The 26488-nt window shown below is 49.7% G+C and overlaps 9 protein-coding genes across 9 annotated transcripts; 5 read left to right on the forward strand and 4 right to left on the reverse strand.

Annotated features, from left to right (window-relative positions):
- Positions 1-1354: 1354 nt before the first annotated feature.
- Positions 1355-7407, forward strand: M438DRAFT_311636 (uncharacterized protein; the record flags this gene model as incomplete). Its single annotated transcript, XM_029902479.1, has 2 exons — positions 1355-6828; positions 6886-7407. The coding sequence occupies 2 exons, from the start codon at positions 1355-1357 to the stop codon at positions 7277-7279; spliced, it is 5868 nt and encodes a 1955-aa protein (XP_029765088.1). The 3' UTR covers positions 7280-7407.
- Positions 7408-7837: 430 nt separating this feature from the next.
- On the reverse strand, positions 7838-9016 carry M438DRAFT_352082 (calcium-dependent phosphotriesterase; the record flags this gene model as incomplete). The annotated part of the gene is made up of 1 exon (XM_029906767.1): positions 7838-9016. The coding sequence occupies one exon, from the start codon at positions 9014-9016 to the stop codon at positions 7838-7840; it is 1179 nt and encodes a 392-aa protein (XP_029765089.1).
- A 475-nt stretch (positions 9017-9491) lies between these two features.
- M438DRAFT_289612 (dihydroflavonol-4-reductase) lies at positions 9492-10873 on the forward strand. Its single transcript, XM_029901684.1, has 2 exons — positions 9492-9609; positions 9672-10873. Exons 1-2 carry the CDS (start codon positions 9539-9541, stop codon positions 10600-10602), a joined length of 1002 nt encoding a protein of 333 aa, XP_029765090.1. The 5' UTR covers positions 9492-9538; the 3' UTR covers positions 10603-10873.
- Positions 10874-10887: 14 nt separating this feature from the next.
- M438DRAFT_311642 (DUF383-domain-containing protein) lies at positions 10888-12135 on the forward strand (the record flags this gene model as incomplete). Its single annotated transcript, XM_029902480.1, has 3 exons — positions 10888-10908; positions 10961-11006; positions 11064-12135. The coding sequence occupies 3 exons, from the start codon at positions 10888-10890 to the stop codon at positions 12089-12091; spliced, it is 1095 nt and encodes a 364-aa protein (XP_029765091.1). The 3' UTR covers positions 12092-12135.
- Positions 12053-14383, reverse strand: M438DRAFT_394449 (putative major facilitator superfamily transporter; the record flags this gene model as incomplete). Its single annotated transcript, XM_029909163.1, has 3 exons — positions 12053-12508; positions 12539-13992; positions 14296-14383. The coding sequence occupies 3 exons, from the start codon at positions 14381-14383 to the stop codon at positions 12314-12316; spliced, it is 1737 nt and encodes a 578-aa protein (XP_029765092.1). The 3' UTR covers positions 12053-12313.
- Positions 14384-14961: 578 nt separating this feature from the next.
- Positions 14962-16047, forward strand: M438DRAFT_402686 (alpha/beta-hydrolase; the record flags this gene model as incomplete). The annotated part of the gene is made up of 2 exons (XM_029909611.1): positions 14962-15313; positions 15343-16047. The coding sequence occupies exons 1-2, from the start codon at positions 15278-15280 to the stop codon at positions 16045-16047; spliced, it is 741 nt and encodes a 246-aa protein (XP_029765093.1). The 5' UTR covers positions 14962-15277.
- Positions 16048-16253: 206 nt separating this feature from the next.
- Positions 16254-16833, forward strand: M438DRAFT_342445 (uncharacterized protein). Its single transcript, XM_029904758.1, has one exon. The coding sequence runs from the start codon at positions 16425-16427 to the stop codon at positions 16653-16655; it is 231 nt and encodes a 76-aa protein (XP_029765094.1). The 5' UTR covers positions 16254-16424; the 3' UTR covers positions 16656-16833.
- A 3412-nt stretch (positions 16834-20245) lies between these two features.
- Positions 20246-22764, reverse strand: M438DRAFT_362167 (uncharacterized protein). The gene is made up of 7 exons (XM_029907561.1): positions 22700-22764; positions 22223-22654; positions 21737-21774; positions 21181-21669; positions 20850-21146; positions 20547-20794; positions 20246-20502 (listed from the first exon to the last, which is right to left on the reverse strand). Exons 2-7 carry the CDS (start codon positions 22359-22361, stop codon positions 20283-20285), a joined length of 1431 nt encoding a protein of 476 aa, XP_029765095.1. The 5' UTR covers positions 22362-22654; positions 22700-22764; the 3' UTR covers positions 20246-20282.
- Positions 22765-23200: 436 nt separating this feature from the next.
- Positions 23201-24903, reverse strand: M438DRAFT_342448 (uncharacterized protein). The gene has a single exon (XM_029904759.1). It carries the CDS (start codon positions 24861-24863, stop codon positions 23343-23345), a length of 1521 nt encoding a protein of 506 aa, XP_029765096.1. The 5' UTR covers positions 24864-24903; the 3' UTR covers positions 23201-23342.
- Between the last annotated feature and the right edge of the window lie 1585 nt (positions 24904-26488).

The following is a 26488-nucleotide window of genomic DNA, read 5'->3' on the forward strand; positions in this document are numbered from 1 at the left end:
GTCCCTTTTCTTCAAAAGATCCCCTTTTTGCATATGCGTCATGTCGTCAATGAGAGATATTCAGAGAAGCGCCATACGACAAACTCGATCAAAAGTCCTCACGATCCCCTGGGAACGCTGCAAAGAACGAAAAGAGAGACGCGATGCCCTTTTTCGCAACTTGGTGGTGGCGGCGGTTTGTTGCGCTTTGTACGAGATTTTTTCCGGTGTGCCCGGTCGAGAGAGATACCCAAAAGAGCTTCTTCTGTTTCATCAACCTTCCGAAATTCCCTCCCTCGTCCCCTCCTCCCTTTGAGACAACAGGACCAAGAAGAACGCGACGCTGCCTTACTGTCTTTCGCCCTGATTTTAATCGCCCGACCAAGAACGAAAGAAAGAAGAGAAAAAAGACCAAGAGATGTACAAAAAGGGGAGAAGTGGTGTTCAATGGTGTTTTCTACTTTTGCTTTTTTTGTTCTTTCTTTTTCGGGCTTGCCATGTTTTGGGGGCATTTCGAATGGTGTTTCTATGGTTGTGCAATCGATATCTCTGTGTCTTTGAGTATGCTTGTCTCTTGTGATTGCCACCATGTCTAACCTTCTCAGTGGTCGCTGTCTGTGATGTTTCTCACCATCACATGGAGTATGAATTCCAATGTCTGAGTAGCATCACTGCCGATCATGCGATTGACTCTACAAATACCTGTAAACAACGTCAAGAGTACGGGTTTCAAGACGACTAGTGTTGCATCTGCTATCCATTACAGCTACCTCTGTGTATTGTCATGACCAAATCGAACTGGCGCTTGCAACAACCATGACTCGAGGTCTGCCGGTGACCAGCGTGCTCACCGCCTTCGGGTAGCAACTGCTGTCTGCAGACAACATGCATCAGCATAAGCGCCCAAATATCACTCGTGTCTCAAGTTCAGATTTGGGAATAAGCTTGAAAGAATCCATATTCTTCCGGAAGAGAATGGATATGTTCCTAGGTCTACTGAGACAAACGAGCAGAAACGCAAAGCCCACAATGGAGCTGTCGAAAGGTACAATGTTTCGGACAAAGGAGAGCACTCCAAGTGGCTTCTCAGCGGGTATGTCGTAATCGCAAAAGCTCCGTGTCTTCCGACACTGATGGTAGCTTGTTTATACGTGATGCGGGAGTGCCTTCCGGAAGGGTTGGCGGGTGAGTGATGCAGAAGTGAGTCTCAGTGGCCGGCAACACGCAGGTGTTTCTCCCAATTGCAGCAATCGTTGACTCTCACCTCGTTTGCGCCCTTAAAAGCCTTGCATCCCAACCAACCTCTGTCTGCTCGCCACAGCTCTAGCTTTCTTGATCATCGTCTCATTCGGTTTTCCTCTCTGGCAACACCGATATGGAGCGCAACAGAAGAGGCGTTTGCCATGCCTTCCAAAAGCATGGTAAATGTCGTTTCGGCGCACAATGCAAGTTTAGCCATGACACGTCCGCTACGAACCAAGAACATAACTCAAGCTCTCGACCTTGTCGCCTATTCAGTACCTCCCAAGGCTGCAAATATGGCACAGCTTGCAAGTTCTCGCACGATGGCGCAGGCAAACAACATGACAATCTTGCAAGAGATGATGACACCGTCTCTCACGAACTTGATACTTGGAAGAAGGAAGTCACCCAACGCCAGCCGCTTGGCTTTGGCCTAGGCAGATTCTTTGACCAGGCATTGCAGCTTGTCAATTTGGAGAACGCTTGCCGTCAGGATGTCATCAGAAGTCTTGCTTCCGACCGCGGCTTGAACAAGGTCCTTGAACTTGTGAGCCAGAACTTTGGAGGCATGTCTGAGAAGGCCATGAAGCACGCATTCAGCACCCAGATTGTACCTTTCTTCCGCGCCCTCTCCGAAGAACATGTCATGTCTTCACCCCTTCTCGAACGTCATCTCGGTGACATCTGCCTGTTTCTCTACGGTGTTGGAGGTACCAGAGGCGAGAAGCTATTCGCTGCAGTTATTCAAGCGCTCACTACAATGATGCCCGAGCCGAATATCGCTTTCTTCACTTCGCTCGAAGCAACCCTGGCGGTGTTGTCCAAAGTCATCGAATTCGCTAGCACAGCGAAGGTCACTCCAATCTACGAAGCGTACGCAACCACTCTGGCCGCCATGGTTACACCACAAGTCGACGAAGCCGCAGATCTGCTGCGTTGTCAATCCGAGAAACATCTCGACAGTATCAACAAGCGTCTAGGAATCGGCAAGGTCATTCGAAACATAACAAACGTTCAAGGTCCAGATGTTGAGAGACCGGTGTTTGCCCTGCAACGAAGCTTCCCTGGAAGACTAGTCAATGGAAGCCCACGACACGATAACGACTTCGAATCAATCGAAGATATCCAGATCATGCCGACATCAGAGGAGATTCAAAGCATCCATGCAGAGTACCTCCCGTTGCAGGATCCTTCCAGCTGGCATAAGCAAGGTATTCCCGGTCTACTTGACCGCCACTTCAGACTGCTTCGAGAGGACACCATCGGTCAGTTACGTGACAGCGCTCGGATTGAGCTTGAGGCTCTGCAAGGGGCTGGGCCACCACGTGCACATGGCAGCAACAGTTCTTTGAAAAAGCACACCTACCACAACGCTCTAGTCGAACTTCCCAAGTTTGATCCCCTCAGAGGCTTGGAATTTGTTGTCAGTTTTGACCAGCCACCTGAGCTGCTTCCGAGGTCTAGAAGAAAGCGTCAAGAATGGTGGACTGACTCAAAGAGATTAGAAGGAGATGCTCTCATCTGTCTCATCAGCTCCACTCAGGCTGTAGTCTTCTGCAGCGTCTGCTTTCCCGATGATCCTTCCAGGAGGCCCAAGAGGGAGGATGGCGATGCGCCTGATCCTCACAACCACGTTCCATCTAACGTCGAAGATCGCGTTCGCGTGATAGCTCGACCCGTCGAGATGAGCGAAGAGAGTATTGGTCACATTCTTGGGACCTTCTCTCAGACCCACTTCCAAGGCGGACGTTCGTTAGTCGAGTTTCCAGGAGTGCTCCTGCCCGCATTCTTACCTACTTTGAAAGCTCTGAAGGCCATCTCGAAGAAGAACGATCTGCCTTTTTCCGACTTTCTCGCACCATCGCAGGCTGGTGAAGCAGATGAAATCACCGTGCTTCCACCCGTCTACGCCAGAAGAGCCGGATTTCGTTTCAGCCTGGACTCCATCACTCAAGACAAGAACCACTCTTTCGATCCATCAGGTCTCAAACGTTCGGACATCGAGAACCTACAGAAGACATCTGCTTTGGATGAGACTCAAGCCTCCGCCCTCTTATCATCTCTTTCTAGATCGTTTGCTCTCATCCAGGGCCCCCCTGGCACCGGAAAGAGTTATACTGGTGTCGCACTAGTCAAGACATTGGTGAGTAACAGAAAGACGGGCAATTTGGGACCTATCCTGGTCGTCACATTCACGAATCATGCTTTGGATCAGTCTCTGGAGCACCTCCTTGACCAAGGCATCACTCAAATTGTTCGCCTTGGAAGCCGCTCCAAGTCAGAGCGTTTGACCGATCTCAACCTTCGAAAAGTTGCCGAGAAGGCCGGTAAGACCAAGGTCGAGAAGTCGGAATACGGCAAAACCAGAGGTCAAATGAAAGACGAGGCCAGGGCGATTACAGAACACCTGAAAGAGATGACGCATGACACTCTCATCATCAGAAAATATCTGGCACGAAACAACGTTCGCCACGATGCACAGCTCTTTGCCATCGAGGTAGACAAGGAAGGGTTTAAGAAAGTGCGCCATGGAAGTCCGGAAGATCGCCTCAGAGCATGGTTGCATGGAGGCAGGCAGATCCACAGCAACCTGCCTACCCAGGCTATCACAGGAGTCGACGATCTGTATGATCTTTCACATGTTGAGCGACGCAAGCTCTACAACCACTGGCTTCGAAGGGCCAAGAAACCAGTCCTCGATGCAATCATGGACCGCGTTGAGCAATTCGAAGACCTCAGATCAAATCTCGACAACATCCGCAACGAACTCGATCTTCGTGTGCTCGAACAAGCCGAAGTGATTGGAGTGACGACTTCAGGTCTTGCACGCAATCTTGGCCTCCTGCGTAGGCTGCCGTCGAAGATCCTTCTTTGTGAGGAAGCCGGTGAAGTGCTCGAATCTCATCTTTTGACCGCATTACTGCCGTCAGTTGAACACGCCATTCTCATTGGCGATCACTTGCAATTACGACCCCATGTCCAGTGCTACGAGCTTTCACAAGAGAGCGTTCAAGGTCGACAATATGCCCTGGACACGTCCCTCTTCGAAAGACTGGTTGATGCTGCTGGTGGCGGCGTCCGTCTTCCATTCAGCCGTCTCGACACACAAAGAAGAATGCATCCGAGCATCTCTGAGCTGGTGCGTTCAACTTTGTATCCTACGCTTTCTGACGCATCATCCACCCTTGTACATCCAGAAGTAACCGGGATGAGGAAGCGACTCTTCTGGCTTGATCATCAGTATCCGGAATCTCATGGAGGTCTGCAATCTACCTCGCACACGAATGACTACGAAGTGGAGATGACGACTGCTCTCGTCTCTCACCTGATCAAGCAAGGAACGTACAAGCCAGAAGCTATTGCGGTTCTCACACCGTACCTCGGCCAACTCAGAAAGCTACGTCTTCGCATGCAGAGCTCATTCGAAGTTTTGCTCGACGATCGTGATGTCAAGAGCCTCCAAGACGAAGGTCTCGATGACGGTGGAGCACGATCGAGGGCCCCATTAGCACCCGGCGTTCAAAAAGGCTCAATTGCTTCAGCGGTGCGAATCGCAACAGTGGACAACTTTCAAGGAGAAGAGGCCGAGGTCGTGGTCATTTCACTTGTCAGAAGTAACAAGGAGCAGAAGTGTGGATTCTTGAGAACTTCCAACCGCATCAACGTCCTGCTGTCTCGCGCGAAGAACGGAATGTTCATTATCGGAAACTCAGCTACCACTCAGCATATTCCCATGTGGACTGAAGTTCTTCAGCTACTTCAGATGAACGGCAACTTTGGTGATGCTTTGGAATTGGCATGTCCAAGACATATTGCCGACGACATGAGAGTCACAGAGCCGGACGACTTCATTCGACTCGCTCCTGATGGTGGCTGTGTGCTCCCATGCACTCAAAGACTGGGCTGTGGTCACCATTGCACTTCTCGTTGTCACTCTCAGGCTCTTCATGACGCTGTCAAATGTCTTGCTCCATGCCCGAGACAGCCGGGCAGCCATACATGTGACCACGCTTGCCCTAAAGTCTGTGGTGAAGTGTGCCCCTCGAAGTGTATGGAAATCGTCAAGGACATTATTGTTGAGCTTCCTTGCGGCCATGTGAAGAAATCTCTTCCATGCTGGCTATACCATGAGCAAGACCAGATCAAATGCGAGGAGTCTGTTGAGCGTCAAGTGCCAGGCTGCGGTCACACTGTGGTTCTGAGGTGCTGTGTGGACGTTACCGATGACAACTTCTCGTGTCGGGCAAAGTGCAGCGACACTTTGAGTTGTGGCCACATCTGTAAGAATTCTTGCTTCAACTGCAAAAAGAGGGCTGATTGTGTAATCGTTGAAGAAAGCCATGGCCGATGTCGTCAAGTCTGCGGTCGAGACTTTACGAACTGCGGCCACAGCTGTGTGAAGACTTGTCACGATGGGACAGACTGTGGCGTCTGCACCCAGCCCTGCGAAATCCAATGCAGTCACTCGAGTTGTCCTTTGACTTGCTCTCAGCCTTGTCCTCCTTGCGCAGAGCAGACTTGCTCATCATCGTGCCCTCACAGCGAGTGTAGCATGCCTTGCGCAGCTCCTTGTGATTGGGTTCCCTGCTCTTTGCGTTGCGAGAAGACTTTGAAGTGTGGTCATCAGTGCCCTTCGATCGATGGCGCCCCTTGCCCTGGAGAGAAGTTTTGCCAGGAGTGTTGCAGCGAAGAAGTCAAGTCCCGTGTTGTTGATCTAATCATGATGAGCACGTACAGCGATGTCGACTTGAACGAAGAGCCCTGCATTTTCCCAGCATGTGGTCACTTCTACACCATCGGGACCATGGATGGTCACTTGGGTCTCAGCGAGCATTATGTCATGGATGTTAATGGTCTCCCTGTTGCCCCCAGAGCTCCTGAAGACTCTCTGGACGTCGACAAGACTCGTATGGTCTGCCCAGACTGTCGCCGTTCTTTACGCGACATCCCCAGATATGGCAGAATTGTCCGCCGCGCACTGCTCATCCAGAGCACCTTGAAGTTCATCACTTGGTCAAACAATGAATATGTCATTGCATACGATAACTTCTCAAGGGCACAAGAGACTCTATCTGCTACATTTGAAGAGGCCAAGTCAGCAGAGATTGATCTTCATCTTATCGGTTCTCGAGTCGAGCAGATGCGAATCATCAAGCAGAGGCTTTCTGGAGTCAGATATGGTGAGATCATCGCCTTGAGACACAACATTGACAACTTGAGAGGTCTTGTCAGTAAAGATGAACAGCCGTTCAAGCGTGTTCAAGAGCTTGTTCGCTATGCTCGCGTCGTTCAGAAGCAGGCACAGTCAGACTTCAAGTTCGATGACAGCGTCATCTTGCAGACCAGATGCTCTGCTCTGACTACCGCCTTGCTTCTTCGCTGCGATTTGATGATCCTGTCAGACGTCCTTTCCGTCCGCTCGTCGAAGGCAATTCCCGTCGACACCGTCACAACTGTCGATTTCTCAAAGAACCGCAGAGACTGTGAGACTCTATTCCAGGTTGCCGACCAAGGACAGCATCATCTTCAGCAAGCCGAGGCGTTGATATTCTGGGCACAATTTGCTGCTCTTGAAGTATCCTGGCTTTCAGCCAACTCAGAAGACAGGTATGATCACACATCAAAAGTGAAAACCCAAGCAAACATAGCTAACCATAAGAACAGTGACACGACCGCCGTCGACATACTACGCGCCACAGCCCGTGAACGCCTCGTCCAAGCCCGTACCTTCTGCGCCGAACACTCGCAAGCCCGCGTGGTACAATCGGAAATTGAAGAGGTGGAAAAGATGTTGCGCGAGAGTACATTCTACAGTCCTGTCACCAATGAAGAGATGAAGAATGTTGTGGCTGCCATGGCCCGTGAGTTCAGAGGCACTGGTCACTGGTACCGCTGCGAGAACGGCCACCCCTTCACGGTTGGCGAGTGTGGTATGCCTATGCAAACCGCACGTTGCCCTCAGTGCGGCGGTCTGATCGGAGGACAGAGTCACCAGCCCGCTGCTGGTGTCACTCACGCCAACGACTTGGAGAGGGACTTCGGAAATATGAGTTTGTAATGGGAACTGGTAAAGGAGGCTTGTATTCCTGATACAAGTGCTCGTTAGTCTTGTGTGTTGCAGATTGCATGGAAGAAGTGGAGGCATAGACCGAGTAGTCAGACAAATTCGAATTACAGCAAAACTTGTACGTCAAAGACGCTCTCTGAAGTCGCCATAGAGGTAACCATATGAAAGGAGGTGATAAGGAGCCAGATGATCTACTTCCTATTGAGGAAGACCCAGTAGTTGCTGCTACCTTCCTGTTGGCCAATTTTACGAGCGACTTACTCTGCATGAACTTACACCAACCCAAACATAGATAGACATGTAAGCAGCGTTTACATGAGATGATCGATGAATAAAACTGTACAGCTGTCTAGCAATGACCAGTATCGAGCAAAGATGCAATTATGAAGGGTATTTGATGATAGTATCAATTGTTTACAAAGCAACACCAAGACACACAGCGATAAGAGATGATCGAGAGGTCTACCTCGTCATCGGAAGGAAAGAACAATGCGATGCAGTCTTGATCATCTTCCCTCGTCCATATATCCTGACAGCAGGCATCTCCATCTAGCTAGACACCGTAACCAACATCTCCGCAAGCTTGACACGCCACAATTTATCCTGACCCAAGATTATCAAATCGTCTCCAGCCAATGCAAACTGCACAATGGCAACATTAACAGCATCCCTGGTGAAACACTGAGCATTGAAAATGCCAATCACTTTGCCATGTCGATTCCGGACAACCACTCCTTCTCCTTCGCCAGTCCAAAGTCTACTTTTGTTGTCCACGCGAACGCCGTCTGGAGCTTGCATCCTTGCTGATGCGATGACGCGTCTGTTGACTGGATACATCTCGTCGTCAAGATCGTACTTGTATACGGAAGGTGAGCCGACTTGGGCTGGTAGGCCCCAAGCTGCAGCGTGGCTATCGCCACCGAAATCTGTGACGTAGAGGTGTTTTTGGTCTGGAGATGGACGAACACCATTTGCGACTGGGAGGTCAGTCCTGCTGATCACCGGCAGCAAGACTTGTTCTTGAGGGTCGAAGCGCCAGATCCCTTGAGGAAGGCGGTCGAGTGGGAGAGGACTGTCTCCGAGGATTGTAAAAGGTAGGATGGTGATGTACATGTACGACTTGTTCGTGCCGGGTTGGGTCACCCAAGCTACGTCGTCGATACTGTCGAATTTGAGACCCATGTATGAGTTCAAAACTTGTTCAACATGGCCAGTCTCTGGATCCACTGATACAACACCGCCGCTGCTTGAGTTGTCGGTCATGACGCGGAGACTGGTGAAGTATACGAGGCCTTGGTGATAGAAGCCTCCATTTGGATTCTCAATAGGTTCGGAGATGTTTGGTCTACGTATAGAGTTGTCGGTCAGGTTCAAAATCTCGATGTGTGTGGGTCCATCATTGATCCAGGTCGTATACCACACCTCACCACGCTCTTTGATCCAAACACCAGCCTCGCCTGCAAAGTTCGATGATCTCTGTTCGATCAAATGAGGTGTAGGATTTGGTCCCAAGAGGTCAAGGAACTCGTCATCAAAAGAGATGAACGGAGCTTGAGCAGCATCCGCCAGAAGGTTGTTGACAGAGGGCTCTGTAGTTGATGTTCCATTCGCAAAGCTGTAAGATGGATCTCCAGTGAAGTTTCCAGGGAGAAGATATGTGTATTGTGCCGGGATGCTGACAACACTAGCATTTGATGAGGCCGCAGCAGTGTGTTGCAGAAGAGCCATTGCCGCAAGACTGGCAGTGATTGGTGGCCACATCTTCATGAATCAAGAGGCGAGATATTCGGAAGTTCCGAAGTGTGAAGAGGGTCGAACCTGCACCATATTGATATATATTCAGTATCAAGAATGTGATCGGCACGTTGAATTAGTGATGTAATCGGTCGCGCTTTTTCTCAATTAGCAAAGCGAGAAGCCAAAGCCTATACCAAGACTTCCATGTGTTTCTTGAAACTCAGATTATCAATTTCACTCACCGCAAGACTGGATCACCTAACAGATTTCTCGGACTTAAGGAGTATTCATCAAGGTCCGAAGCCATCATCAAGGTTTGGGTTCTGTCAATACGAAAAAAGACTATAATATTTTTCGGCCGAAAAATTAAGGAGAAGCCCTAAGTTGTGTTCTTGAAGGAGCAAGCCATTGATGTGGATTGTTAATCGCTAGATGCCCTTAGATTTATATATAAGTATGCATGTATATTCTGGGATATACTCAAGCTCGATTCTCTACGTTTGCTATCGAAAAATGAAGGTCCTTCTCACAGGTGGCTCTGGCTTTGTCGCCCAACATTGTCTCAGATTGCTCTTGAAGCATGGGTAAGCACTTCCGATCACAAATACACACGTACATGTGCTGAAAAGGTACTCCTCTACTACAGCCACGACGTCGTCACTACAGTCAGATCAGCGGAGAAAGGACAACAACTACTTTCTGCGAACCCAGGACTGCCGACTACGAAACTATCGTATGTCATCGTCAAAGATATCGCCGAACCCAATGCATTCGACAAAGCAATCATTTCCTCTCCTCCCTTCGCAGCCGTCCTTCATACAGCAAGTCCTTTCCACTATGCAGCCACAGACTTCGAGAATGATATGCTTAAGCCTGCTGTCAACGGCACTTTGAACATCCTCAATGCCATCAAAGCACACGCTCCTGAAATCAAGAAAGTGGTTGTTACGAGCTCCTTCGCTGCTATTATCAACATGCAATCTCCGCCAGAGGTGTATGATGAGAGCATGTGGAACCCCATCTCCTGGGAGCAAGCGCAGACCAATGGTGCCATGGCCTATGTAGGCAGCAAGAAGTTCGCCGAAAAGGCAGCTCGGGATTTCATGGCTGTTGAGAAACCAGGGTTTGCGTTGGCTACTGTTAACCCAGTATTGGTGTTTGGACCTATTATGGAGGGCAGTTTGACCTCGCTTAATGCGGTGAATACGTCCAATGTTGTTTTCAGAGATATGATACAGGGAAGGATGAAAGATGGCATTACCAACGGGTCATTCTCATGGGTGGATGTCCGGGATGTGGCTGCTATGCATGTTGCTGCACTTGAGAAGTCGGAAGCCGATGGACAGCGCTTCATCGCTGCCGCCGGAAGATATTCAAACAGCGAGATTGCTTCAATCATCAAGAAGCATTTCCCAAGTCTGCAGGATAAGCTTCCGGAGCACATCGAACTTGAGTCGAGCAAGGCTGGGTATGGAATCGACAATTCCAGTGCAGAGAAAATTTTGGGGGTCAAATTCAGAGATTTGGCGCACGCTGTGGTTGATACCGTAGACTCGCTTCTCAAGGTGGAAGCTTAGCAGGTTGATCACCTGAATACGTAACGCGAGATCAGCATCATGTATGGATTATTGGACAGAATAGCGTCTTGAGGGCACGATATGCATGGAGGCAGCGGTGGCAGAGAGGACGCCGAATGATGGAGGAAGCGGTCGGAGCTAAGAAGGAATAAGTCCGAGCAGCCAGCGGAGATGCCAAGAGCGATAAGAGATAAGGATTCGAGATGGTTCCACTTCGTCATGGGCTGGAGAAAAAAGTTGTCGCAGTCAATACACAAGAACATTACACCTCAGCAAACAGTCAAGATGCCTACCGAACTTGAAGAAGTGAGTGTGTCAGGTCTAGCAACTCGTGCGCACAAACTAACACCTCTCGCAGCTCGTTGGATTCCTCCACCATGGAAACACCCAAATCCGCCAAATCGGTATGCATCACTCATGCGCCAACAGCACAAGAATACGCTCCTGACAAACACAATCAGCCGTCGAGAATCTGGTCGGCTTCTCAACAGCGCAACCGTCGCTCTTCAAATACCAGAACCTCGAACCATGCAAGGACATGAAACTGCTGGTCCGCGACTACCCTCCCATCGCAAAGAACGTCCTCACAATCCTCGTAAACATTTCCTCCGATGAAGAAGTTCTCAAATACCTCGCCGAAGACGATCAATTCCTCGAAGTCTTGTACTCGCGCATCACAAACGCAAAGGAGGAGAATGCAGACGAGATGGCCATGCTGCTGGCCAACCTTACAAAACACGATCATCTCAAGACTCTCTTGACATTGAAGAGAGATATCCCCAAGCCACTTTCCACATCACCGTTCGCCATCGATCAATTGCTGGATTTGTTCGTCAAGGGCCAAGAAGGCAGTTACAACGAAAAAGCAAACTTCGACTACCTCTGCTACGTCTTTGCCGACATTTCGAAATACGAGGAGGGAAGAAAACATTTCCTGACTCCCCGCGAGGAGGATGAGAACATCATTCCCTTGACGAAACTCATCGTCTTTACCGAGCACAAATCCACAATCAGACGCAGGGGTGTCGCTTCGACGATCAAGAATGCCGCTTTCGACACGGATGCACACGCCAAAATGCTGTCCACGGATGAAACAGAAGGTGGACTCAACATCCTCCCCTACCTCCTTCTTCCCCTCATGGGCCCCGAAGAATACGACGATAAAGATATGGATACCATGCCCGAAGAACTGCAACTGCTGCCTCCAGACAAGACCCGCGAGCCCGAAACAGATATCCAAATCATCCACCTGGAAACGCTACTCCTCCTCACAACAACAAGAGAAGGCAGAGATTTCATGAGGGAAAAGAATGTCTATGCTGTCATGCGCGAATTGCATATGCATACCGAGAGCCCTGATGTGCAAGAGGCTTGCGATAGAGTCGTGCAGATTATCGCTAGAGATGAGGAGGGTGAGGGTGAAGAGCCACCGCAACCCCCAAAGGTACAGGAGATTGATGATGAAGATGAGTTGGTCGAAGTCGCATAGATGGATACTTATATATACACGGAATGGAACGACATATATCGACCAAAATCTTTGCGAAAAATGCCTTTTCGCCGTTTTCGGCATGCCAAAAATCTCCTTCTGTATGCAGAGGCCCCTTTTGTGTGAGATAGACCCGAATGATGCGAGCACTTGTACACTCCACTCCAACACTACTCTAGATCGCCAAGTTATCTTCTACAATCCTCGAACAGATTTTCGATCTCAAACAACAGCCCGACCAGCCATCTTACCAGCACGTTTGACTTCCCTCTCCGCAGCCCTCTCTACAGCATTTTGCCGTTCTGCAGCCAACCCCGTAACCGTCTCTTCATGCCGCACACTCAACACCTTCTTTTGAATGCACAACGCAGCCAACAACCCCACAGCTGAGAAAACCGTATACATAACCCACATGGGCTGTAAACTCTCAGCCAGCACATTACGCACCACCTCTCTTTGATATCCAGGTAACGCATCAATAGCTCCAGCATTAGCAACCACTCCACCGCCAGAGAATTCGCCAGCGAGTTCTGGGCCCAGAGAGGTAGTTAGTTCTTCTGTTTTGGCAGTCATAGCGTTTTGATATACCGCTTGACCCATGACGACGGAGATGGACGTTGCCATCTGCCGTGTGAAACCAAGAGTTGTGGTAGCAACGCCTATATCGCGAGGATGGATATGCGCCTGCAATGCAATAAACGGGGCTTGGAAAAGCGCTCCAAAGCCCACTCCAGCGACGATTTGATAGATGACGAGTTTCGCCCATGTAGAGTGTACATCGAGGTCGACGAAAAGACCAAAGCCCACGGTCATGATCAAGAAGCCGGTGTAGATGGGAGGAAGATAAGCGCCATGATTGCGGACGAAGATGCCAGCGGCGAGAGAGGATGCGGAAGCTGCGAGGGCGGTGGGGAGGAGGTATATACCAGAGAATATGGGTGTAGCGCCGCGGACAGCTTGGAAGTATAGGGGGAGATAGTAGGTTCCTGAGATGAAGACGAGGCCGTGGATGAAAGCTGTGGAAAGTGTTGCGATATTGGTTCGAGAGTTGAGGAAGCTGAGGTCCATGATGGGGTATTTGGGGACTTTGCATTCGTATAAGAGGAATAGAGCAAAGGTTAGAAGGCCGAAGATGATGAGGCAGATCACAATCGCTGAGTTCCATGGATAAGTCTCGCCGCCGTATTGAACGCCGAAAAGGAACATCAGAGTCGCACCAATGACCAGGAAGGATCCGATCCAGTCAATAGCCTTGAGACCTTCAAGTAGCGGCGTGCTAGGACTTTCGATATCAAGACAGAAGAACAGCACGATGAAAGCCAGGCCATCCAGGGGAAGATTGATCCAAAAACACCACCTCCAACTCGCACTCTGAGTCAAGAGTCCACCAATAATCGGTCCAATCGAAGAAGCGCTCGCCCAAACGCCACCGAGTATGCCATAAAACACCCCTCTCGTACGCAAACTGAACAAATCACCAATAGTTATATTCACAATAACCAAACCACCACTACCCAACCCCTGAACAGCACGAGCAGCAACAAGCATACCAACACTATTCGACAACGCCGCCACAAGCGACCCGATCATGAAAACAACATTCGCCAACAACAACATAGGCTTACGACCGAATATATCGCTAGCTTTTCCCCAAGATGGGATGGTAGATGCATTGGCGAGTAGAAAGGCAGAGCCAATCCATGTATAGCCTGATGCTGAGTTGAAGTGTTCGGTTATTGTTGGAAGAGCTGTGGTGACGATTGTAGAGTCGAGCGTTCCGAGGAATACTGCTGTGCAGAGAGCGAGCATTATTACTGCTACTTTGCTTTTGGAGCGGCCGTTGTATGGGTCGCCGTCATCGGTAATTTCTTCCTGTAGAGGCTGGTCGGTAGTATGCTTTTCTGCGATCTGAAGGTGTTCGAAAGGGACACTCGATGGTGTTGCTTCTGGTAGTATAGTATCTCTCGGCATAGCTATTTCTGTAGTGGTGGTAATTCCCGCTTCGTTCCCAGAGCTGTAAGTCGATCTTTCCATGGCTGTTCTGATAGAAAAAGGTACCTTCTGCAGCCGTACGTGTATGCCAACGTACTAGTAGTGTGGTAGATCTCCTTAGGAGTTGAGCTGTTACAAGTTTCTTATACTTCTGTGGATGTTACACCACGTCGCCAAAGTACCCGCATGGATATCGTTACACCAAAACATACCGACATACTTCTGTTCGCCTTGATCGTGGATCCGGCAGATCTTCAGCCTACTGTTGGAACCGATCTGGCCCCGGATATTGATTTGCATAGGGGAGAAAATCCCGTATGTAGAAGATTTAGATATCCCTATGCGATGACGCTGCAAGTTGGCTGTAAATGTTGACAGCAATGGAAGTTATGTCTTAAGGTTCATCGGACAGCTTCCGACGCCAAATTCGATGATTATTCAGGCTCACCATCTGCTCTGCCCCGGCCCGCGTCTATCGGAAGCCATCCTAAACCGAACTCATGGGAATTTTCAAGCAACAAGGGCTTCTATTCGGTTCTTCCAATAGCATGACCGTATTGTGGTTGGTTGATGAACCTCGGCCGTGAGCGGTCGGGCGAAGGATTGAACAGCACGTCGGATTGACTTTCGGGGAACACCCACATCACTCCCCGAGCGTCTATTTTGTTTTTTCCTTTCTTTTTTACTTCTTCCTCATTTTGTGCTCCCCTCTGATGCCAGCTTTCCCCGAGGGGTTTTCCTTCTCCACTCTCTCCTCTCAGCCTCGTCGAGCGTTCTTCTTTACACGAGCGCTATTACTACATCAGATGAATCAATCTCGCTACGCGGAACCACCAGATGGCAATCCCATCGGCATGTTTACCATTCTCATCCGTCACATCCGCCTTTTGACTGTGCCATCGTTCGTATAAACGCCGTGTACCCCAGCTGGGAGGAGGTAGGCACGTCTAAGCTTAACTCAATAACGCCTTAGACTACCAGTAGTCGACTTGTTAGATCTCCAGTACAAGCCAGACTCGGTCACTTCCCAAACATCTGTAGCATTGCCGATACTATCCTGCGTCGGCGCCAGCTAATCAGACAACAAACACCGAAAAATGCTCCCAATGAAGCAATGATCAACAGCCTCCGTATTCTTCCCAAGTCGCTGATAGAGGAACGACATTGCAAGCATGAAATCTTGTTCCATCCAACATGGCGTGGTCACTGAGGTCCAGCCTCCTGGGTCGCGTATATAATGCTCCTACTTTCGGGTCAAGCTTTTTTTCCGTATCATCTCCTCTGGCAATCCTGGCTACACTCTCGGTAATGGTGCAAACGCTGCTGCAGGATCAGATTCCGTCAATCGCTCCGATGGCGGAACGATCTTCGTCACTATCCAGTATCGACTTGGTGGATATGGTTTCCTCTCTCCTGATGCTATCGAGGAAGACGGTGCGCCCAATGCTGGATTGCTTGACGTGAGAGCCGCAACCGAGTGGGTACAGCGCAACATTCGTACATTTGGCGGTGACCCTTCCAAGATTACGATCTGGGGAGGTAGTGCAGGTGGTGGTGCGGTTGCCAATCAACTGATCATGTATGGTGCGCAGCCTTCACCACCATTCAGAGCCGCGATCGCCGAGTACCCCTGGATGCAGAGTTACAAGAAGAAGACCGTTTTGAATGCACAGTATTCCGATATCTTATCAGCAAGCAATTGTTCCACCCTGACTTGCCTCAGAAGCTTGTCTGAAGAAGCACTCACGAACGCTATCGACGCCTCATACGAGATTGGCTACGCACAAGGTCTTTATGCATATGGATACTTTTACTATGGTCCCGCAGTTGACGGCAGAATTATCCAAGACCTTCCTTCCCAGGAACTCGAAGCAGGAAATCTCGCCAAGGTCCCGCTAATCACCGATCACACCACCTTTGAGAGAGCCGGCTTCTCCAACTTCAGCACCAGAACTCTTCAATAGACCAATTCGAAGCTGTATAATCTATGGCCGTCACCCGGCAGTGTTTCAACCGCCGCCTAGACCAGCTTCATCATGTCGATTCGTCCACGGGCAGCTTCTCCATTAATCCTTTCTTCAATTCTACCATCATATCCTTTCTCCCGTCCTCCTTGCATGTTTCTGGTTTGTCCACGAACTCGATATCCTGGCGTGCTCAAGCTGTCTATGGTGATCTCATCATCAATTGCCCTACCTATCAGCTTGCCACCGCATTCAGTGATGCAGGTCTTCCTGTCTACAAGATGATATTCAGAGCCAGCACACAAATCCACGGTGCTAGCGCCGCTTTCCTTAACTCGTCTGCTCCTCTGACATAAGATCCGGAATTGGCCGCAAAGATGCAAGATTATTGGATCTCGTTTGTCAAGACCATGGATCCTAACGGCGGAAAGAATGATTCCTCTGGAGTTCAAAGGCAGACGTGGCCGAGGTACACCGGAAACTGCAGGAATGAGACGAGCTTCTCGGTGTTGGAGGTCTATGGAAGTGACGTCAGTGTGAAAGCTGATGAAGACACTGATGGCCGTTGTGGTTTCCTGCTTGGACATTCTGAGAAGATTACGAATTGAGGCAGAAGAGCCCTTCGACCGTTTTGGCAACTAGCTCTCTATGGATGCGATTGCAATCAGAGTTGACGGTGGATGGAGTAAAACTCCACTCCACTCCAAACTCTAGTGCTAGAGTGGAGTGGAGTGGAGTAGTAGGGGGGTTAGAGTAGAGTGGAGTAGTATGCTCCTAACTCCAGCACTCTAGTAGACTCTAGTGGCGTTGCTAAGCCAGCCTCTGATTGGTCAACGGCTATTTCCGGCGGGCTATAGAGCCTCTAATTAGCTAACTCTAACGTTACGCGAAGCGAGGAAAGTGTTAATAACGGGCACCTATTAAGAATTTTCCTTCTACAACCTAACATTTATCTTATAACACCACCTTATAGCCGATGATTATACTTTCTTAGATACACTCTCTTTAGCACTATAGACATCCGTACTAAACGTACTAACCTAATATTAACGAAGTACTAACTTTCGAAGTACTACGCCTAAGGTCGATCGAGAAGAGGAGGAAGCTACTAGCTACTATAAAGACGTCGACTAGTCTCGCATACTAACCCTTAAGCGTGTTCCTAATAGTAAGGGGGCAAGCTCTAGTCCTATCTAGAAGTACGGCTAGCGCATACAAGTAAGAGGGGAGACTCCGCCAAAATATTATTAGGTCTATACCCGGTGTTATAAGCAGCGGTCTTATCGTAAGCATGCTTATAACGTTACTAATAGTACTAATAGTGCTATTATACACCTTCTTAATGTTTATAACATTAATAAGGACGGCCCTCGCCTTAAGAGAACTCGTAGTATCGCCGACTAAGTCTCTAGTTAACCTACATCATTACGAGTCTTAAATTCTTCCTATAGGCAAGACATTACGCATTATAGAACCGTCTTTAATGAAGTAGCTTAGAAGGGCGTAGTTACTACGCTTATTGTATATAAGAACCTTACCTTCCGTCTTCTTAAGTCTCCTTATATATAAGACTATTTAAAGATGCTTAATCTAGTAGTCGACTCTCGCGGTTGCCTTCCCTATTATTTAACACTCCGTAAGTAGATATCGTAGGTCTACTAAAGTCACGTCGGTGTTATTATAGAGCACCTACGCGCTGCTACCTCTACTATTTACTTCTCCTTTAATCTCTAGACTTTAAGGAACCTCCGGGCATTATATAGTGTTAACTACCATTTTGCTAATAAGTATAGCAATCTAAAGACCTTCCTTCTTGCTCTACCTTAGTAGGAAGGTAAACATATAGGCGCTAACATTACAGAGACTATTATAGAGATTATCACTCGCTTTAACTTATAGGATAATATCGGTTTCTTTATTGCCGATAATGCTATAAACAACGACACCTATATTAAAGCTCTCGTAGCCGAATTCACCTTTAACGTAACTAAACGACGACTCCGCTACGCCGGTTACATCTTTAACCTTATTGCTCGTGCCTTACTATAGGGCACTAATGAAGAAGCCTTCCTTAAAGCCCTTACTAGTGTTAAGCTAACTGTAGAAGAACTTAAATGTTAGCGCCGTCGTAGTCCTCTCGGTAAAGTTAGGAATACAATCGTCTATATTAGAGCATCGCCCTAGCGCAATGAGGCCTTTAAAAAGGCATAAGCTAACCATCTATTACTTACTAAGGTAACTAAACTCTATGCCTTTAATGATACCCGATGGAACTCGGTTTTTAATGCCCTTAGGGTCTTCATTAAAGTTCGCCCTACTATTAATGATTTCTATTATAAAACACTTAGAGACTAGCAAGACTATTAGAATAAGCTAACTAATTTCGACACTAAACTACTACCTAAGAAGATGCGCAAGAAGCTAGCTATCCTTACTAACTTTATTACCTAAGACGACTAGGTAATCCTAACGCAATATTACGAGATTTTGGAGCTAGTATAGCAGTTTACTTAGCGCCTTAAAGGCCGCGGCAGTAGTACTTCTTATAGAGTAGTCTAGTAGGTGATTCCTGCTATAGAGCGTCTATTTACTCATTTTAAAAAGCTTAAGGCGTAGTATGTCATTATTAAACCGGTTCAAAACTATTTAGTCGTCCCCCTCCTTATAAGCTATATACTAGCATCCTAGAGCATAGTAGTTACAAGTTCTTAGTCTTAGTCCTAGTTGTAGTCCTAGACTATCGACCTCGACGACGACCTTCCTATTTACCGACTAATGCGTAAGGCGGTTAAGGCCGCTAGAGGTAGAAGGAATTAGGCCGCGCCTCCTCCCTTACCGATACTACTACCTCCTACGCCGCCTCCTCTAAAACCGACTATACCGACTAAGCAGACCCTAGAATACCGTATGCTAGCAACGGGCGTTAACCTAGCCTAGAAAAAGTTGAACGACTACTATAAGATTACCGATTAATCTCCTATCTATGTCGTAGTAGTCGTCCTACATCCGGCATACACCTAGAAGTAGTTAAGATTAAAATGGAAGTTAAGATAGGACTAGATAAAATCATCTAAGCACGCTGTTCGCCAGTTCTAGATATAGCATTATTCTTAACTTCTACTAGAGGCCTTAACCGATAATGAAGAGGAGGAACGAGCTACTTAAGCAACATCATAGATAGATACTAACATTACATTAGACGAGGAGGACCTCTATACTACATCCCTAGAGACCGACGAGTACTCTAGATAGTGCGTAGAGGGTAGGGTTCCTAATGTCTATCACCCCCTAGAGTTCTAGTTAAAAGCACGCATTAAACATACCTACCTACGCCTATCTAAAATGGCCCGAGATCTCTTTACTATCCCGGCAATGTCTAATGAACCTAAGCGGGTCTTCTTAAGCTACGGCAACATAGTTACACCGTAGAGAGGTAAGCTATCCGGCGAGGCCATTAAAGAGGCGCAATGTATTAAGAACTAGATAAGACATAGGATTATCACGAATCTGGGTACGACCTTTAAGCTCGTTTAGTTAGTTCCACAAGAGGCTGAGATGTAGAAACAAACAGAGCAAACACACAACTATGTGCTGTTTCGAATTATTATTGAAGATTTGAACGATTTAGATGGTATTTGACAAAGTGCAAAAAGAATAAAGTGCGTTACGACCGGGGCTCGAACGGCGGTTGTCACTCCACGGAGGCCTTGTACCACTACCACTGGACTCCAGTGGACTCCAGCTCTGGACTCCAGTGGAGTCCACTCCAGCCAAGACTCCACTGGAGTGGAGTGGAGTAGACGGTTACTCCACTCCACTCCATCCAGTGTCAACTCTGATTGCAATTGTCGAAATCATCGTGCATTTTGCACGGATGGCTTGGTGGTCAATCGAGCCAAGAGAGCATCGCCTTGACTCCTTGAGCATCCCCTTCTTATGCCCTCAAAATGCTTTTGGGATCATCATTCAAGATGCTGCCTAGATAGCGGCAATGTGAACACAGATGCACAAGAGTTGCACCAGAATCGACCTCTCAGCTTCACGAGGCGCCGTGTCACTGTTCATCAAAAGGCATAATGTTTTTAGTTTTGACGAAACGTCCAAAGAAAGGATGGAGAGATGCCGCTCTCAGTGAATACGCAGATGCCCTTGAGAAGCATCCTGCCTCCACAGCTACTTCAGACCCTTTGGAGAGGAGTGGGAGTCCGATGTTGTGCCATCTTCTCTCAAAGCATTCATTGGGTTCCATATTTCACGCTCTTGGCGTCCACAAGCAAGACCTCCATCTTGCCATAGTCTTGACTGACCGCAGCGCGGCAGATCTCCTTCCAGACGAAGAAGACGACAACGTCATCCATGTGATCGTTGAGTAGACGCTGTGTTCTTCTGAGCTTGAGGATGGCCCAGTCTGCGAGCTCATCATCCTTGACGCGAACGCCGACGCGTGGGATGCAGCTGTATGGGATGCTGGGGATAGAGCCGCGGTCCGGGAAGGGAACCAGGTGTCCCAGTTGCTGAAGTCAGAAGGGATTGAAAAGGCACGCTGCTGGGCAATGCCGGTTTGGATTTCTGTCTCAGAGAGTAGACCCCGTGGAGTGTTGGTTGCGAAGCGGAGGACACCCCAGACCTCTCCAAACTCCGAACGGAGTTGGGGATCGTGGACGTCAGGGAGAGCGTCGGCGTGGGCGACGGGGGCAAGGCGGCGGAAAGTGCCGACGTTAGCAAGTGTGACGACGCGCTGGCCGTACTGTGCCAAACTAGGAGAGCGTCGTCTCTCTTGCGAGCTGGATGATCTCGTCGACCTTCTCGTCGTCGTCGTGGTCAACGGCCTCGATGGTGCCGGTCTTGGCAAGGTTGCGACGGCGCTCGGGCTTGAACGTCATGGCCTCGGCGTATGTGGCCAGGAACAGGTCGAGGTATGCGCTGTTGAAGCCATTGGGGAAGCTGTTGCGGTGGGCCATGAAGAGGTTGGCCCCATGGCACAAGGCTGCTTGGCTTGCTTCGGTGTCGTAGGCGTCCTCGAACGCGGTACAGATGGCTTCAGCGGCCAGACGTGCCGTCTTCTGCTCATTTGTTGCGACTGGGCCAGCAGGGCCAGCCTGAAACCCAGGTTCCTTATATAGCGAGGTTGACAGCAGCGGCCCGTGCTCCTGAGTGGTGGGCTGCCATCTCTGCTTCGGCCTTGCTGAGCCAACCTTGCTCCTCCATTCTTTCCGGGGCGCGAGCCCGCATAAAGCGGTCGGTCGCCTGCTTCTTGGCCTCCTCGTGGCCGAACGCGTTCTTGTAGCGAATCCCTTCGCGGTTGACAAACTTCAGTCTGCCACCTGGTCCCCTTCTCTTGAAGTGGTGGTTGCCTAGGAAATCCTGGGCGATGAAGACTTCCTGGCCTGGGCCACTCGGTGCCAGCGAGGTGGTCGTGCCACAGAAGATGGCGATCTGCGCATGGCGCTTGGATCTCAGCTTTCTTGCGTTCTCTTCTGCGCGGCCAACTTTGGCCTCGCGCCTACGCTCCAGATAGGCTTCCTTCTGTTGCATTCTTTGCAACTGCGCTTCGGTTCTCGGGCGAGCATTACGACGGCGGCGGCCTGCCGGAGCTGGATCGGCTGGAGTGGCGGCGGTGCGCTGTGCGATGCTACATAAATCATCAGCTTTGTGAGGTCGAGAAGACACGATGGGACGATGTACTTACCCAGATTGACAAAGCGAGTTCAACTAGGGGAAGCTGTTCTGAAGTGAGATTAGAGACAGGCTCAAAAGACAATCGAGAGTCTCGGGACTGATAGACCAGTGCGCTGTGCAATATGTTAGGCGCATGAGACTCTCTTTGCCATGGTGAGGACATTGGCTACGGATGTGGTGCGTTTTGGGGGTGCGTGAGAACCACATCACTCATTGCAGACTCTGATCTGTCAGATCCTTCGATGACCAGGAATGGAGCATGGTCTTGTACTTGTGCTGAGTGGTGAGAGAACGGTATATCCTTCCGCGATCTCAGAGCAGAATAGAGAAGTAGGCAATGGCAGAGCAGAACGACGTTGGCAAGCCGTCTTGTGCGCCTGCAGATTCGCTGGGTGGACAGGGCGAGTGGGGTTACGACGGGCGGCGATGCCGTGTTAAAGAGTTGCGGTTCGAAGGGCTTCTCTAGCCTGCTTTGTTGCTTTGACTTTCATCAAACCTTTCATGATTGATGCGGCATGTTCAGCCATGCGCTCATGGAAGCTGTCAGATGGCTGCGCATCAGCGGTAATGTGCCTTAAGTTTGCGGACTGCTTCAGGCGCCAGATACCACCGGGACCGCTTTGTTCGTCCTTCATGGCGCGTAGACAAAAGATAAGTTTGTGATTGAGTGTCAAAGCAAGGAAGAAGTGTGATGGATTTGCAGCGGATGGAGATGGGAGGTCCAAGACGAAGTGAGTGAAAGCTGCAACTTGTGACAGAGGAAATGCACATTTTTTCCATTGATGACGTGGTGTTGTTGTACTTCATTCTCCCCTGCGCAATGATTGACGTGGATAATCATGTGGACGGCGTTACTGCTGGGTGTTGTAGACCAGACGGTCCGCGATCATTGTTGACACCTGTATAGCAAGAGCTCCGGGCAATTAGGCTTTCATGGTTAGCAAACATCGAGCGAATTTTTTTGATGACTTACAAGGACGAAATCGACGATACGCTTGCGAGTCGGAGGTCGCTCAAATTAGCAAGAGCCTAATTATCAGCAAACTACATACAAAGCGTCGAGACGTGGCTGGTTTGCCGTGCTTTGGTGTCAAATTGCTCGCATGTTGTGTCCAGAGTGATGTGTTTACCGACTTTGTCGGCGATGGGCTAGCGATGGTCTCACTAGCATGGCGAGAAGTTGACATCAAGCGCAATCAGCAGTCGTCCCAAGCACCTGATGCTCGGAAAATTTATCTATCAACATGCACAAAGTTATTGGAAATTGCCAAGAAGTCCAGTGAGAGCGTAAATTGCCCCTTGACGACATCAACAAATTCCAGGCTCTCACTGGACCTTCATCCATTCTCAATAACATTGTGCATTTCCATGGATAGTAAAATCAGCGACACCGCGAGTCAGATTCAGCGATGGCATGTGTCGATGATTGATAAAGTTCACAAATTGAGGAGTGTGGTCAAATTGTAAATGGGTAGAAAAGATATAGTTCATAAATCTGATACTTTTACAAAAGTCGTGAAATTAGGTAGTGACAATCAAAAACACTCTTCGGTCTCCAAACACTCTCATCTTCAATCAATCAAGCTTTCCATGTTCTGAGAAATGCTGCGAATGATTTACCAGCTGTAGTACTTGGTCTCGAAGTCGAGCTCCCAGGTCCAGGACTGGTGGGTCTGGTAGTGACCGCTGCCACCGAAAGTGGCCCAGGAGTTGTCGAGAGCAGCACCGTAGAGCGAGCAGTAGGTACCGTAGGGCTTGTTGTCCTTGTGCAAGTAGTAGGCGTTGAACATTCTGCAGGGAGTGAAGCTGCGCTGTCCAGCCTTGATGGCGGCGTTCTTGTTGATTACGTTCTGAGATGCTGCATACGACGAACAATGGCTAGCTTGGAAAGGACCAGGGATGAAGGTGCTGCCCATGTGGTGCTTAGGGGCGGAGATGGCCTTGGGACCGCAGTTCTTGGCGGGCTTGAGGGTAGGCTGCTTGCAGGGAGGAGGAGCGACGGCAGACTTGGTGGGAACGATGACCGAAGTGGTGGCAGGAGCAGAGGGAACCTCGCAAGTGGGTGTCGTGACATTAGTCTTGTCGTAAGCGTTGCTTCCGGTCACTACCACGGAAAATTCTTCACGGAAATCGCCCTTGTTGGTGGCAACGTCAACAGAAAGAGAAGATCCCCACAAGGTGCACTTGTAGTTGGTGATAGAAGAAGGGTTAGGGCAGTAAGTCTCCCAAGGAGTGTAGGTGGTGTTATCGTTGTTGGCAGGGGCAAGGCTGGGATCACGCTCGATGTACAGGTTGAACGAGGTGCAGAGATCGGTGTCGTCACATTTGGCAGCACACTCCTGAGCAGAGTAGGAAGTCAAGGTGTAGAGACCAATGTAAGAGTTGGCGGAGACGGAAGCGTCAAGATCCTTGAAGACCTGAGTGTATTGGGTCTTGTCCGAGCTGGGGACAACGGTAGGGGCAGCAGATGCCATAGAGTGGAAGGGAGCGTAAGAGTAGAAGGCGTCAACAGTGTCGGGCTGGACCTGAGGACCGTAACCACCGGGCTGAGGAGCGCAAGCATCCTCGGGGTTGATGAAACCGCAGTAAGTGCCATCCTCAGGAGTAGTAGGGCAAGGGGCGTTGGCATCAGCGGTGGTGCTGGGAGCCTGGGTGGTGGTAGGGACCGAGCTAGAGGTCGAGACAGCGGCGGAGGTGGTGACAGCAGCTGAGTCGGTGGTGTAGGAGTAGGCGGGAATGCTGGTAGGAGGAGCAGAGGTGGTGATCAAGGACCAGGTGGCCTTGGTCTCAGTGGGCTTACCGCAACCCCAGCCGCCCTGGGAGCTGCCCTTGCTGCCGCAGTTGTGGAAGATCTCACACTCAAGACCCTTGTAGAAGAAGAAAGGAGAGAAAAGGCCGAAGGTACGCTTCTCGAGGTCACGCTTGCCAGCAGCGCTGGTGGCAGTGGAGCTGGGAGTAGCGACGGTGGAGGCAACAACAGTGGAGATGATGCTGGCCTCGTCGACAACAGCGATGTCAGTAGGACCAGTGGCGACCTCGGGAGCGGCGTCCAGAAGAGCAAAGTCAAGGTCCTGGGGCATGGGAGAAGCGGCGGCCAAGCCAGCAATGGCGGCCAGAGCGAAGGTGGTAGAACGCATCTTGAATACCTGATTGAACGAAGGAACAGGTAGTTGAGAAACGAAAGCGAATGATAGTGATAGAAAAAACACTTCCCTGATGGTGGGAGAGGGTGATACTTATACTCAGCTTACCTCTACAGGCTCTACTAATAGCTCGGTGGATGTCTCTGCTTCTCGATTCGGGTGATGCAATCATCGTGGGTATGATCGTTCTCGTCCGTCAAGCGAAGGTCCTCGGGGCTGTGTACCATAGGAAAGGTACCCTCGGCTCATCACGAACGGACCGCATACCACTAACAAGATACTCACAGACTTCCTTGGCGGAGACTGGGATCTCAAATCCAGTAGGTGAGACAATAGTCTACAGCCTATGCCTGCCGTATGGGCCGTACCACGCCGCACGTCGGCAAGCTTGGCGTTGTAATAATGGATCTTCTTGATGTTTCGAGCTTAGATCGTGCACGAGGTGCATATGGAGCACTATTTTGGCAAGAAAAACTCAAAGACCAGAGGTGGAACTGGACCACCTACGGACGGCACCGAACCTTTTGCAGGACCAGCCCGTGCCGTCCCAGAAAATGGCGTCCAGGTACGGCGGCAAGAATGTTCCGACCTGACTCGGCAATGGCTGGAGCCCGTTACTTTTTGACTGGATGACTTCGACCAAAGAATGAACTATTTTCACGCCGACTTGTGTTTCGAAATGAGACCTTTGCGTGAAAGCACCGGCAACGCTGTAGGATTGAATCGGAGTGAGACTTGAGCAACGTTTCTACGATGCGATTCAGAAGGCCGTTCGGAGGCCGTTTAGAGATGGGGAAGTTCTCCTGCAGTAGGTACGAAGATCGATGCATGGTGACCTCGTGTAAGCATGTACCTACTTCATGTCGAACGGCAGGTTCTATCGATTTTGGAGAAGTAGCTTCGCATAGCGGCATAGTACATGGGCAGAGGAAATGATCAACATCCAGAATGGTCTGTTGCTCACCTTGTCCAGAACCACATCGGGATCGTGTTGCTATGACATGCGCCATCATGGTCAGGAACATGGCGGTTCCGTGCGGAATGATTGATTTTTCCCTCCACAGAGGAGTCGGTTTAGAGTGCGGCGAGCGCTCAGACATCTTGATCAATGCGTCTCGTGCCAAACACATGCTCTGTTTGTTCCCAACACCGCACATGGCCGCCGTTTGTTACTCACAAGCGTTGCAAAGATCTGGTGAGATCTTGAGCTCGCACCCACTCCGTCGGAACAGTATCCTGTGCTCGACTTTGAAGGTGATGCATCAACGACGAGGTGCAACTCCGGACTCGTATCGCCACTCCAGCACTATCATTCCAGACTCATCCGCCAGTCCGAGACAATACAATCATGCATCTGGTATGAGTTCTCCTCCATGCAAAGCTACAAAGTTTAGCCTCGCAGATCCCCCTGGCAGATCATCTCGGCTGCTCGGACTATGAATAGATTGGCGCCGAGCTGTCGACACAAGTCACACAGCAAGTGGAAAGACTCTTGCAGTGGACCTTTCTCAACACATCCTCTTCGCAGGCAACTGAACGCGAACATGTCATGTATGTTTGAGCAAGCGAAGGTTAGAGGGTCTCGAACGGTAGAAGACGTTTGAGTGGGCCGTGGCGTC

The sequence above is a fragment of the Aureobasidium pullulans genome (genome assembly GCF_000721785.1).
Source record: "Aureobasidium pullulans EXF-150 unplaced genomic scaffold scaffold_2, whole genome shotgun sequence".
In the NCBI taxonomy this organism is placed as follows: domain Eukaryota; kingdom Fungi; phylum Ascomycota; class Dothideomycetes; order Dothideales; family Saccotheciaceae; genus Aureobasidium; species Aureobasidium pullulans.

Bases quoted from the DNA above. Each gene is read 5' to 3' on its own strand.
- M438DRAFT_289612 (XM_029901684.1), top strand. From the start codon at position 9,539: ATGAAGGTCCTTCTCACAGGTGGCTCTGGCTTTGTCGCCCAACATTGT. The intron at 9,610-9,671 runs GTAAGCACTTCC...CCTCTACTACAG, and splicing joins AGATTGCTCTTGAAGCATGG to CCACGACGTCGTCACTACAG.
- M438DRAFT_342445 (XM_029904758.1), top strand. From the start codon at position 16,425: ATGCAAGATTATTGGATCTCGTTTGTCAAGACCATGGATCCTAACGGC.
- M438DRAFT_362167 (XM_029907561.1), bottom strand. From the start codon at position 22,361: ATGAAGGACGAACAAAGCGGTCCCGGTGGTATCTGGCGCCTGAAGCAG. The intron at 21,775-22,222 runs GTTTGATGAAAG...ATCTCACTTCAG, and splicing joins TGCCGCATCAATCATGAAAG to AACAGCTTCCCCTAGTTGAA. The intron at 20,503-20,546 runs GTTCCCTTCCCG...CATCCCATACAG, and splicing joins TTCAGCAACTGGGACACCTG to CTGCATCCCACGCGTCGGCG.
- M438DRAFT_342448 (XM_029904759.1), bottom strand. From the start codon at position 24,863: ATGCGTTCTACCACCTTCGCTCTGGCCGCCATTGCTGGCTTGGCCGCC.